Raw genomic sequence first — 15,101 nt, 5'->3', positions numbered from 1 at the left:
TAATATTCAATCATTTACCTTCATTTTGCAACAAATTTGAAGTCTAGCACAATATTTCGATTTATGGTGAATTTTTGAAAAAAAACTTTTTCCTTACGCCTTCGCTGTAACTCATCCGAAAAAATCACATTCCTTTGTTCGATTGTCGTAATGTTTGCACCGTTTTATATTAGCCGTTACGTAACGTTTTATATATAAAAATGTGCGTAATTTCATGTAGAATACAACAAAAAATAACTCATGGTTGTAACCTTTATCAATTTTGAAATATTTTCATATAAATCACGATAAATATAAAAAATTCGACCTTCGGTCAATTTTAACTGAACAGAAATGGTCGAAAACTGCAATTCTAAGCTACAACAGTTACAATATTGTAATATTCAATCAATTACCTTCATTTTGCAATAAACGGGAAGTCTTTAGCACTATTTCGATTTATGGTGAATTTTTTTAAACCTTTTTTTTTTTTTTTTTTTTTTTTTTTTTTGTATGTCCGCGTGTTACGAATTCATGCATCATATTGATATAGTATTTTCTCTGTTGCTTTGATCGTTTTACAATTTGTTATATACCAAAATCATTGCAATTTAGTGTACAATACAACGAAAAAATAATTAACTCATTAGCTTGAACCGTTTTGCTCACAGCGTGATTTGTATACAGTTATATATGAAATTTTTTTTCGCGCTGTCATATATTCCAATATTTATATATGATAAGGATATTTTTTCTCATTTCTGATGGTTGTATACTAAACTTCAGGCAATGACAAAAAAAGGAGCCAAAAATGAACTGTTAATCTTGAAACTAAGCGTGCTGTGATTTCAAGGGTTAATGAACAATCTACATAACCTCCTTCTTGAATGCTTAGAATGCAAAGTGATAAGAACAGTGAAAACATGGTTTGTGTGAATGTCCAAGATATAACCAACAGAGGTTATAAGGTTTTGGAAGTAAATCAGCAACTTCAATTATTCCAGTTTTAATATTCATGAACTGTAATTCAATTAATTAAATATAGGAAGTAAATATTGAAAATAAAAATACTTTTGGGGCCATTTATGAATTAAAAAAGAAATACAAATTTTACACATCTTGTTTATTCTGATTTATATCATTACTTACATTTTTCTTTTATGCAGATGGAACCATGAGTAAATGTACTCAATGTGTGTCTGTTCCAGTGTAAATGCATATGGCTTTGTACATATTTTTTAAACATTTCATTTTCATTCATCATTTCGTCCCAGTGCTTGGCTTGTAGCCTAGACCTAGCAGTGTACTCCTTTTCATTCTGATCCTTTGCTCCAGCCCTATGAGAGCTGATACATAATCAGCTCAATGGTATGGTTAAACTACTAAAACGCTGCAGCGGTATTTTAAAAATCGTCTCCCGTATGCCGGCGGCGTTCGCAAGTGAGCGCCGAATCGGAAAAAATGTTCGCTTAGTTTTTGAGATTGAGAGTTCATTTTTGGCTCCTTTTTTGTCATTGCCTGAAGTTTAGCATGCAACATCAGAAATGAAAAAATTTCATTATCATATATAAATATTGGGATATATGACAGCGCGAAAAAAAATTTCATATATAATTGTATACAAATCGCGCTGTGAGCAAAACGGTTAAAGCTAACGAGTTAATTGTTTTGTCGTTGTATTGAACACTAAATTGCGAGCATTTTGGTATATAACACATTGTAAAACGATCAAGGCAACACAGAGAAAATATTATCACAAAATGATGCATGAATTCGTAACGTGCGGACATAAAAAAAAGCTGTTTTCAAAAATTCACCATAAATCGAAATATTGTGCTAGATACTTCCCGTTTGTTGCAAAATTAAGGTAATTGATTGAATACTACTAGATTGTAAGTGTTGTAGCTTACAATTGCAGTTTTCGACCATTTCGGTCGAGTTAATGTTGACCGAAGGACGAATTTTTTATATTTATCGTTATTTATATGAAAATATTTCGAAACTGATAAAAGCTACAACCATAGGTTGTTTTTTGTTGCATTCTACATGAAATTGCGCACATTTTCATATATAAAACTTTATGTAACGGCTAATATAAAATTGTGCAAACATTACGACAATCGGACTGAAAAATTTATGATTTTTTCGGAAGAGTTACCGCGCGGACGTAAGGAAAAAGTTTATTTCATAAATTCACCATAAATCGAAATATTGTGCTAGAGACTTCCAATTTGTTGCAAAATAAAGGTAAATGATTGAATATTACTAGAATGTAATAGTTTTAGCTTACAATTGCGTTCTGCGACCATTTCGGTCGAGTCAAAGTTGACCGAAGGTTGAAATTTTGGCACTTATAGTTATTTATATAAAAATATTTCAAAACTGATGAAAGCTACAACCATATGTTGTTTATTGTTGTATTCTACATGAAATTGCGCACATTTTCATAAATAAAACTTTATGTAACGGCTAATTTAAAATGGTGCAAACATTACGACAATCGGACGAAAACATTTCTGATTTTTTTTGGAAGTTACCACACAGACGTAAGGACATTTTTTTTTTTTTCATAAATTCACCATAAATCGAGATATTGTGCTAGAAACTTCCAATTTGTTGAAAAATAAAGGTAAATGATTGAATATTACTAAAATGTAAGAGTTTTAGCTTACAATTCCGTTTTTTTACCATTTCGGTCGAGTCAAAGTTGACCGAAGGTTGATATTTTGGCACTTATCGTTAATGATATCAAAATATTTCAGAACTAATAAAAGCTACAACCATGGGTTGTTTTTAGTTGTATTCTACATGCAATTGCACATATTTCCATATATAAAACTTTATGTAACGGCTAATTTAAAATGGTGCAAACATTACGACAATCGCACGAAAAAATTTATGACTTTTTTGGAAGAGTTACCGCGCGGACGTAAGGAAAAAGTTTTTTTCATAAATTCACCATAAATCGAAATATTGTGCTAGAGACTTCAAATTTGTTGCAAATAAAGGTAAATGATTGAATTTTACTAGAATATAAGAGTTTTAGCTTACAATTGTGTTTTTCGACCATTTTGGTAGAGTCAAAGTTGACCGAAGGTTGAAATTTTGGCACTTATCGTTATTTATATGAAAATATTTCAAAACTGATAAAAGGTACAACCATGAGTAGTTTTTTATTGCATTCTACATGAAATTGCGCACATTTTCATATATAATATTCCATGTAACGGCTAATATAAAATGGTGCAAAAATTATGTCAAAGTGACGAAATAATTTCTGAGATGTGTCACTGATACTTTTTAGTGCGAGAAGAAAGAAATTCGCGCTTGCGCGCCTGCGTAACGATTGTAAAGAAAACGCCTTGATCCGTGAGCTCTCAGCATTCCCCAAGGCGCGTGATTCAAAAGTTTTCGCCTAGTAGGCCTATAACTATTTTTCCGTGAATTTAAAAAAAAACTTTTATATCGACGTACCATACGTCCAATCGGCACCCAGCAGACAATTTATATCTATGTTTAATATGTCCAATCGGCTTTAAAGGTTTAACTTGATACATTAATAATAACAACCTTCATGCACCAATAAACCACCTTGTAAAGCAAACCTTAACCATTGTTTCCAGCTCACATTGGGAATACTCCCTATATACTAGGCTGTTGTAGTTTCATTACTGCGTTTTGTTTGATTTGTTAACATATTTTTTATTTGATATTTAATGCATAATATATTTATTGCACATTGTGTGTTGTCCTCAGATTCGAAACAAGCAGCGTTCAGGAACAATAGTCACAGATGAGATGCGAAATGAATTTGCTGGATTTTGGGAAAAATATCAATATAATCCACTTGCAGGAAGAAACGTCATTTTGGCCTCATTTTGTCCCCAGGTAATGTGCTGAAATTAAAAAAGAATTTTTTTTCTAATACTTATTATCTAACTGCATTCCAATCTTCAACCCTTTATTATTGGTACAACATGTTGAATAAAGTAAGTATACAGTCAACCCTCGTATTCATGTTCTCAAGGTTCGCAGACTTACTTATTAGCAGATTTTTCTGTGAAACTAATTTAAAAATTATTTGCATGTAGACTTACTCATTCATGGGTTTCTCTGTGGAACATATCTATAAAAATATTTGCAGTTCCCCACTATTCACAGATGAGAATTTTTTGTAAAGCAATATTCTGTATTTTCATATTTACTGTATAATATGTAACCTTAAATATTATAATAATAATATTAAGTCATAAGGTACTTATTGGTGATGAATGTTGATTTTAGATAATGGCGATGAATTAGTTGTGCAGTGCTATGAATGATGATGAAGATATGACTTCACAGCAAATTAGAGGAGTTACTTCTCCTCTGAAGGTGCCTCTTCACCTTCTTAAGGAGGCACTTTGTCAGGGGTTTCGGGAGGTACCATCTTCTTGAGGTAATTGAACATGTTAACAAAGGTGGTATGACTGAGCTGCATGAGCTCATTAACCCTTAAACACCTATTAGACGTATTTTACGTTGACAAAGATTGTCTGTTGGTTGCTTAATTGATGTAAAATACGTCTTTGCTAAAAAGTTTTTTTTTTCAAATTCATGGAAAAATAGTTATAGGCCTGCTTGGCGAAAACTTTTGAATCTCGCACCTTGAGGGATGCTGGGAGTTCACGGATCAAGCTGTTGTTTTGTTTACAAGTGTTACCCAGCTGCACATGTGCGAATTGCCTTCTTCTCGCACCAGCAAGCATCAGCGACGCGTCGTCCGAGAGCAATCTTTTGCCGCATTCGTGTTTTGCTGAACTTTTGCGAGTGTTTAAGTATTTGTGGTGGTACAAAACGCACATAGAGATGTCTGAACATTGAATGGAGTGCAAAAGGGCGTTTTGCCTGTCGGTAGGGATTGTGTGAGACGTATTTTGGACTTGGATGCTGGAGAGGGACCAAGCAACCAAGATGATCTAGCTCCTCAACGCCTTTTTGTGCAGCCTCATGTGGCCGAAAGTGTCCAACGACCACATCTTCTGCATTTTACGACCCCTAGGAAGCATCGGGGTGTCCTGAGGGGCATTCATAGGCATTTGGGAGGCCTTGAACAAAAGGACATTGACGAATACTTGTTGGAGCTCGATCAAGAGCAGCTTGCAAGTCCTCATTTTGATGGCAGTTGGTCATCTAGTGACGAGGACATCACTCCCAATGTAAGTGATGATGAATATTTGCCCCCAATGTCTGTACGGGAGTCACAGGCTGAAAGTGAGTTTGAGTTTAGTGGTTTTAGTGCCTATGAGGGGGAGTCTGAGGAGGAGGAGGATTTGTCGAGTTTTGTTGTTGAGGACGAAACAGAAAGCGAGGGAGATGGGCCAGTGGGTGGGGGATTCGAGTGCGAAACCATGCCCATGCACACGGGCCCATAGAAGGTCGGAACGTCGCGCCAGCCTAGGTGAAGGCCGTTCATCCAAGAGTGATGAGGGGTGGTTGGAGGACCCCACCTAACATGCACCCATTCACGGCAGCACCTGGACTCACCGTACCTGTTTCTCTCACTGCTCTGGGGTTCATTCAACTGTTCCTGACGCAGGAATTGCTGGAATACCTGGTAGCAGAGACGACGGACTACGCTCGGTACTACTGTGACGAACTGCGGACGACGTTGTCGTATCACTCGCGGGCTGCAACCTCATGGACATGGCGCATTTTTTAGGGCTTCACATTATTTTTGGAATGATGCCTGCTGCCAACGTCAGGCAATATTGGAGGTGGAATTTTTTATTAAGTACGCCCAATGTGCCTGGCATTATGGCCTGTGATAGTTTCCTGGCGTTGGACAGGTATTTCAACACCTTCAACCGAAGGGCCATACCCCGGGATAACCCCGACCGCCTCATCTTAGTCCGCCCAGTGTTGGATTACATTCGTGAATGGTGCCAGTTTCTCGTGGTTCCAGCCAAGAACCTTTCTTTGGATGAGGGGATGATGCCTTACAAAGGACGTCTTAGTATAAAAGTGTACAACCCCAAGAAGCCAAAGAAATATGGTGTGAAATTATTTTTTATTACGGAGTCCATCACTGGATATGCTGTGGACTTCTCTGTGTATTCCGGGGTCTCCTCCACGCTGCGTGACACTGTCTTCGGTCTTGTGGATCGTTTCCGTAACCAGGGATACCACCTGTTTATGGATAATTATTATAACTCGGTATCCCTGGCCCAGGAACTGTATGAAGCAGGTGTGCATGTCAGTGGTACCCTTCGGTTGGTGCATGTGGCCCCTAATGTCCTCAAGAGGTTCCCTAGCCAGCCACAACATCTGGCAAGAGGAGAGACAGAGTGGCAGCGGAAGGGAGATGTCTTCGTCATCTGTTGGAAGAGGCTCTGACTCGTCCCCATGATTACTACAAGTCATGAGCCCATCCAAGAAGAGGTCGTTCAGCCGAAAATCACACATCAGCAGGGCCGAGTTATGTATGAGGAGTTTCTTGTCGAGCGGCCTACCGTCATTCGGCACTACAAAAGGCACATGGGAGGAGTTGATCTCTTTGATCGACTCATCCAGTATTAACCCTTCGCCAGGAAAACCAGGAGGTGGGCACAGAAGCTCCTCAAATACATACTTCAGTTAGCCCTCCAGAATGCCTACATCCTCTACTGTGGGTACAATTCGGACGTCCGGAGGTTGTCCCACATCCAGTTTCTCGAGGTGGCTGGGAATGCCTTCATCAACTTTAATCCTGATGAGTGACCTTCCATCACCGCCCCCCTGCCCTGAGCTCCAGATCTGCCCATAGAGGAAAGGGCAGAAGTTAGGAGGGCCAACCTCGGTCGTCCTGCTCCTCCCGCTGCTGCAGCCGCCCCTGCTGCCACCGCCCTTGATGATCCCGCCTGCGCTCAGATTCTGACTTCCCGTCGGATAGTGGACCCTGTATGTCTGCTGCAGCCAGGAGATCACACACTGGACCCCATACAAGGGCGCAGGCAGAAACGGTGCTGTGTGTGCCATATGAATTGCAGAAGGAGAGACACCCGGTTCTTCTGTCACATCTGCAATATAATAGCACTTTGCAGGATTGGGGAGTGTGACCGCAAGTACCACACTGCGGTCATATATTGGAATGCGCCTGCCCAAGGGACAACAGAGGGCCGCTGAAGGGCGGCGGCCCATCAGCAGTAAGGGCGCGCGTCTCCCTCCTCCACCTGTACCTCGTCATGTCGAGAGGAAAAAAATGCAAGACTCTTCAATGGAGGAGGGAGAAAACAAGAATAGAACGAAGAGTCAGGATTACGAGTGAGTATTCTGCATTGATTTTATATTTAGTTTTATATTTATTACAATATTTATATATATATATTATATAAAAAGATAGACTATATATATAAAAATATATATATATATAAGTGGGAATATACGTGGGCCCCCTCGTATTCGTGTTCTCCGGATTCGCGGACTCACAGATTCGCGGATTTTTCTCTGGATCATATCTACCCATTATTTGCGGTGAATTCGCCTATTCGCGGGATTTTCCGACGATAAATAATCACTAATTGGTGTATTTTGATGTTATTTTCATGCCTAAATACATTTTTATGATACAAAAATGATTTCTAAATTTAAAATATTAATATTGATCAAATCTGTATTAGTTAGTAAGTTTAATAAGATTAAATGATATCACATAATAATAATTCTCTCTCTCTCTTACAGAGATGTATGCTTTTTGTATAATAAATGATTTACTAATTTTCAAATATTATTATTAATGTAAAGAGCAATCACTTCAATAAAGAATACTACAGTGAATAAGTAAGATTTTAGTTTATAAATTTTAAAAATTATATAAGAATGAAGGAAATCCCAGTCGTTTCACTCATCTTTCTTTCCGAACTCCATCTCTCTCACTCTCTCTTTCGAAACTCCGCTCTCTCTGCTCTCTCTCCTCCTCTCTCTCCTCAACATCTATCTCTCCTCTCGTCCTCTCTTCCTCTCCTCTCTCCTCTCTCGTTCTTTACGTGAGAATCGAAGAGATTTTTATGGTACACGTTAATGTATAATCTGTTTTTCTAATATTTTCAATATGATGATTAATAATATTAATTAATGAATAACTGTAATTACAAAGAACTCATATTGTGAAAGTATTTTTACAAATACGTACTACGATAATCTCTCTCCTCTCTCTCTCCTCGTCGCTCTCTCTTCTCCTCTCTCTCTGTTACAGATATGTATGTTTTTTGGATGATAAATGATTAACTAATTTTCAAATATCAATATTAATGTAAACAGCAATAATATAAATTCATTAAAGAAAATACTAAAGTGAATTAGCAAGATCTTAGTTTATAAGTAAAAAAAAATTATGTAAGAATGAAAGAAAATGCATTTTACCCAGTGTCTTGTTCTTTGAACTCCAAGTAGCCAAGCTGAGTTGGGTGGGGTCCAATAACTGTGTTGCCCTCTTAGGATCATGTAAATTCTCTCTCTCTCTCTCTCTTCCTGAAATGAGAGAATTTCTATGGTACATGTGTATGTTTATTAATATTTTTGCATAATAATAATAATAGTAATATAACTAATTTCAAAATTCATATGTGATAGTATTTTTAAAGAGTACAATAATCTATTCATTTCAGTCTTTTAAGTAAGGATAACCCTTTTCTTTTCCTCTCTCTCTCGCCTCTTCTCTCTCTCACTCTTTTCTCTCTTTGGCCACCACGAGGATACTAGTATGTCCTAGTGGTAACTCTCGCCCTCTGTTTGAGCTGGAAGTGTATGTATAAGTATATCTTTAAGGACATTACTACATTTTTGGGTAAAATCATAATTATACGCACTAGTTTTAACAAAAAATAATTTAATGTTTAATGAGATAAACATACAATAAACATTCTCTCTCTCTCTCTCTCTCTCTCTCTCTCTCTCTTTTACTTACATATGTTTATTTGTTTTGTAGTGTAAATAAATGATTTACCTGATAACTAATTTTCAAAAATTAATATGATTAATTAAAAATAGCGATTCCCAGTCTTTTTATCCACTTGGAGGAAGGTGGGCTGGGGAGTAAATGACAGTTTGATATACGAATTGGCGGAGGGAAAGGAGTCGGAGTTATTCTCTCTCTCTCTCTCTCTCTCTCTCTCTCTCTCTCTCTCTCTCTCTCTCCCCATTATTATTCTCTATGTCTCAGAAATAATTCATAATTTCACTCTTGATGGTCAGATACATGATGTTTCCATTCAATGCTCTCTCTCTCTCTCTCTCTCTCTCTCTCTCTCTCTATCTCCTCACCTCTCTCTCTCTCTCTCTGTAGGTATATATTTTTAATGGTAAAATGTTTAAGATGAATTTGAAATGATATTAATAATATAACCTCAAAGATTAATGCATTAATAGGTTAGTAATTTTAGGTATATTTGAAGTAGGATGTTATTAAAAGATAGGCAGTTATAAGCATTTTTAGTGGTGGTTTTAACTATTCACTGGGGTGTCTGGTACACAACCCCCGCGAATACGAAGGAACTATCTATATAATATATATATTATATATATATATATTATATATATATATATAAATATTATATATCCGATGTATATATAGATATTATTATTATATAATATATAATATATAGATAGATATAGATATATAGATATATATATATATATATATATATATAGATATATATATATATATATATCTATATCTATATATATATATATATCTATATATATATATATATATATATATATATATATATATAATATATATATATATATATATATATATATATATATATATATATATATAGATATATATATATATATATATATATATATATATATATATATATATAGATATATATATATATATATATATATATATATATATATATATATATATATATATCTATATATATATATATATATATATTTATATATATATATATATATATAAGTCATATCACATTTCCGTGATTCATATACATATATCGAGCTACAATGTTCTTTAATATCTAATTAGCTCTACCTCGGAATTGATATATTTCATATATGCTTAACTGAAGGGGAATTTTTTCTCGATAATAGACTTGCCTGGACCAGGGCGCGAACCCATGGATCCTTTCAAATCCAGGAACGTCAGTGAAGCTTTACTGTGGTGTAGTAGGTAAAAGCTTCACTGACGTTCCTGGATTTGAAAGGATCCATGGGTTCGCGCCCTGGTCCAGGCAAGTCTATTATCGAGAAAAAATTCCCCTTCAGTTAAGCATATATGAAAATATATTAATTCCGAGGTAGAGCGAATTAGATATTAAAGGTCATTGTTGCTCGATATATCATATATATATATATATATATATATATATATATATATATATATATATATATATATATTATATATATATATATATGGTATTTTTGGGTAAGCAAAAAGTCTAGCATTCTAGTGATATTCAATAATTTACCTTCATTTTGAAACAAATTGGAAGAATCTAGCACAATATTTCAATTTATGGTTAATTTTTGATAAAAAAAAAACTTTTTTTTACGTCCGCACGCTTATCTCGTCCCCAAATCTCCGAAATGCTTGAGTCACTTTGTCATAATATTTGCACCTCTTTATATTAGCCGTTATGTTGAGTTTTTTATATGAAAATGTGCGCAATTTCATGTAGAATATAACATATAATAACTCAAGGTTGTAGCTTTCATCATTTTTGAAAAATTTTCTCATAAATCACGATATATAGAAAAAATTCTACATTTGGTCAACTTTGAATCGAGCGAAATGGTCGAAAAACGCAATTGTAAGCTAAAACTCTTACAGTCTTGTAATATTAATTTATTTACCTTCATTTTGAAACAAATGGGAAGTCTCTAGTACAATATTTCGATTTATGGTGAATTTAAAAAAAAAAAACATTTCCTTCCTTCGCTCTATCTCGTCCGCAAATCTCCGAAATGCATGAGTCACATTGTCGTAATATTTGCACCGTTTTATATTAGCCGTTACATAAAGTTTTATATATGAAAATGTGCGCAATTTCATGTAGAATACAACAACAAATAACTCATGGTTGTAGCTTTCATCATTTTCGAAAAACGGTGCATATAAATCACGATAAATAAAAAAAAATCATAAATTCGGTCAAATTTGACTCGACTGAAAATGTCGAAAAACGCAATTGTAAGCTAAAAATCTTACAGTCTAGTAATATTCAATCATTTACCTTCATTTTGCAACAAACACGAAGTCTCTAGTACAATATTTCGATTTATGGTGAATTTTTGAAAAAACATTTTCCTTCCCTCCGCCCGCGGTATTTCGGCCGGAAGTCTCCGAAATGTTTTTAGTCACTTTGTCGTAATATTTGCACCATTTTATATTAGCCGTTGCATAGAGTTTTATATATGAAAATGTGTGCAATTTTATGTAGAATACAACAACAAATAACTTATGGTTGTAGCTTTTATCATTTTTGAAAAATCTGCATATAAATCACGATAGATAGAAAAAAATCGACATTTGGTCAACTTTAAATCGACCGAAATGGTCAAAAAACGTACTCGTAAGCTAACACTCTTACAGTCTAGTAATTTTCAATCAATTACCTTCATATTGCAACAAACAAGAAGTCTCTAGCACAATATTTCGATTTATGGTGAATTTAAAAAAAAAATTTTGTACGTCTGCACGTTACGAATTCATGCATCGTTTTGTGATAATATTTTCTCTGTGTTGCTTTGATCGTGTTACAATTTGTTATATACCAAAATGATTGCAATTTAGTGTACAATACAACGAAAAAAAATTAACTCATTAGTTTTAACCGTTTTGCTCACAGCACAATTTGTATACAATTATATATGAAATTCTTTTTTTGCACTCATATATTCCAATATTTATATATGATAATTATATTTTTTTTCATTTCTGATGGTTGCTTACTAAACTTCAGGCAATGAAAAAAAGGGAGCCAAAAATGAACTCTCAATCTTAAAAACTAAGCGTGCTGTGATTTTCGAAAAAAACTTTTTTTTTTCCACTTCGGCACTAACTCCCAAATGCCGCCGGCATATGACAGACACTTTGATAAATAGGTGGTCGGCGTTTAAGGGTTAAGTGCCTCATAAGATTCAATAATGTGATCCCAATTGACTCTGGATTTCAAGCTGACCATTTTTTCAATAGTGGAATTAGGAATATACTGATTGACAGATATGTCCATCCCAATGGCGCATTGATCAAAAGCGCCTATATCATAATAGCTGGAACATCTGTGAATATGAGATTTAATTTATTACCAGAAATGTGTGTGGGTGCCTCAATTAGCTGGACAAAATTGGAGGAAACACAGAACTCAAGAGCAGACAAGTACAGATGATCTACAGAATTTGAATTTAGCCACTCATTGTACTTTGCATTACGGTCTCCAAAAATAACGATTGAAGCTTTAGAATCCTGTGACTGATACTAATCCTCTCCAAAAGACAGTCATATATAGAATGGTAAATATTTGGATTACTGTAAACACCAAATACTTAAAACAATGTAGAACTTACTGAAAATTTTAAAACTAAGAGCTTCATGGCAACTACACTTCAAATGTTTTTGGTGATAAATAGATCATCCAGACTTCTTAGAATATACAGTCATACCATGCGCATGTGGGATGTTACAAAGATAAATAAAGTCAGGGGCATCAAACTATGTTATTCAAAACACGACCTTTGGCTTTTTACTAATTACAAGATTTTAAGATGAAATCAACCAATTGTAGTTATGGGCCCAACTCTCGAGATCAAGAAAATTTTACCTTTATCTTCTGTTGAACATGTTTGATACTATACATGTATGTCTTGTATCATATATACTCTAAAGGAACTGTTGCCAGTCATACAGTTTTCATACCTCTTCCCATTCAAATGCATTGAAATTGAAATACTTGACCACAGTATCTCAAGGTTTCAAGATGTGATTGAAAAATAACGGTAAAACTTATTTGATAACCGAAAATTTCTATGTTCAAATGTGAAATATTGAAATATAAATGTAGTTGTGTACCCAAAACACTCATCATGTCTAGTGGGTGATGGTCGAGATGCCATTAGTTTTCCTTACTTTCCCTAATTCTTATTTTTCACACTAATGTAGTTTTCTTTCCATTGTTCAATTGCCTTGTTACAGAAGCTCTAGGCACAGTTAGTAATTTTTTATAGTTTAGGAAGCAATAGAAAGTGAATAAATGTTTAGATATTAAAAAAAAGTTGGGCCAGATTTTTTTCAGGCCGTTAAAAAAAAAAACCTGAAAAAACTTTTTTTTGGGTGTCAACCCTATTCATGCCTACATTTTTTCTTATTTCACTTTCTTTCTTCTTAATGTATCTCACTGTGCTCTCATTCACATTAAAACGGTGGCCAAATGCAGCGAAACTTTTGCCCTCCTTCAACATATCAAGAACTTTCACCATCTTGTTGAGCTTCATGGCTGCCTTTCCTTCTTTAAGGCACTTTGCCAGAAGCCTTAGAAGGAGCAAGGTACTTTTTAGGAGCCATTTCTGGCACGATCCACACGGATATTTGATATGTAAAACACAGATTCGCAAATATGTCTGCGTATATCAGTAACTCGCTAAGGAGGGATGCATGGTACCCACAATTCCATCATCACGAGATGAGACTCAGGTTTCAGCCAATCAACACCAAGTGTACAGCCAATGAGCGGCAAGGAAAATTAATGCTGTTCCTGGATTGGCTGCTTTGCAGAAGGCAACCAATAGCCTGTCAAGTATATTTCGTTCTAGCATAGATAAAGATTTATGCTTGTGCTTCTTACCTCTAACATCATATGAACTCATGGGTGGCATATTGAACAGGTAAATACACAGTTACATAAAAGAAAATATCTAACTGTATCACTTATGTCAAGCACACACAGAGTAAGGAATTCGTGCATGCCAAACATCTCATTGTTTAGATTAAAAGTTTTGACTTGGTAGAGCCTTCTCAAGTAGATGTATTAAAATATATGTATATTCTTTTAAGGTAAATATCAAAAACATATTTGACTTCACATATTTTCATTACTAACAATTATTTTAATAAAAACAAAGGAGATATGGCATAATTTCTGCAGTCTTGAAGTTGTAAACAATATGTGGTACAACCCTGGTGGCGGCGCAATAAACTAATGGCTGCTGATTTAAAATCACGCCAAACCACAGGAGTTCCCAGACCATAGAATGACAGTTTTAAGAGGTTCAACTGTATTACTATTATTATTATTCAGAAGATAAAACCTATTCATATGAAGCAAGCTTCCAAAGAATTTGGTGTTCATTAGCAAGTAGTAAGAGGAGAGGTAAAGGGAAATACCACGTATTAAAAAAAATTAATAGTAAATTAACAAATAGATAAAAATGTATTAAAATGCAAGGAAAATAGTACTACTATTAGGGTAATAATGTATTGCACCTTCCCTTGAACTTCTGAAGTTCTAATTGCACGACTTCCTTTGGGAGGCTGTTCCACACTCAAATGGTGTGAAGAATAAAGGACCTCTGGGACTGGGAAGTTCAACAGCAAGGCACAGTTACTGCATTTTGGTACCGCTGTTCGGCAAATCTGGTTGCTCTCAGCAAGTAAACGGGATCAGTGATCAATTGTGAATGTGAAAGATCTGTTAAAATACAACTTATGAAAAGTGACAAACAAGAGACTATCCGTCCATGGTCCAAGTCATGATTACTACTATTGGGAAACAGAAACCTACCACCAAGAACCCCTATCCAAAAGAGATAAATCTCTGGCAGAAGCAGACATCTACATCGAACAGTATTTTAGTAATGCGAATACAAATTACCTAAAACAGGTTTCACTGATTTCACCACTGTTATAAACATACGAGGCCTCACGAACAATACCTAACTTTCATATGGCATTTGCTGGAATTTTCATTAGATGTGTCTCAAAGGTTGGATGTGAAGTCAAAGGCTGCATCTAGAATAGTTAAAGTTTCAGACTTGTTCATCAAAGTTCTATCCACTTAAAGGGGAGGATGGGGTGGGAAACCTGTACGAGATCTGTTAATTAATATTGTTTTAGTTTTACTGGAATTCAGCCCCATACCCCACCA

General features: G+C 35.0%; 1 protein-coding gene across 3 annotated transcripts in view; it reads left to right on the top strand.

Annotated features, from left to right (window-relative positions):
• The window catches only part of LOC135201684 (DNA helicase MCM9-like), a 722,480-nt gene that overhangs the window by 353,697 nt on the left and 353,682 nt on the right, over positions 1-15,101 (top strand). For all 3 annotated transcript variants that reach the window (XM_064230820.1, XM_064230819.1, XM_064230818.1), the window contains one exon: positions 3,736-3,867. In XM_064230820.1, the coding sequence (XP_064086890.1) occupies positions 3,736-3,867 (132 nt within the window). The remainder of the gene's footprint in view (positions 1-3,735; positions 3,868-15,101) is intronic.

Source organism: Macrobrachium nipponense, chromosome 28 (genome assembly GCF_015104395.2).
Source record: "Macrobrachium nipponense isolate FS-2020 chromosome 28, ASM1510439v2, whole genome shotgun sequence".
Classification (NCBI taxonomy): domain Eukaryota; kingdom Metazoa; phylum Arthropoda; class Malacostraca; order Decapoda; family Palaemonidae; genus Macrobrachium; species Macrobrachium nipponense.
This window is presented reverse-complemented; position numbering and strand designations above follow the sequence as displayed.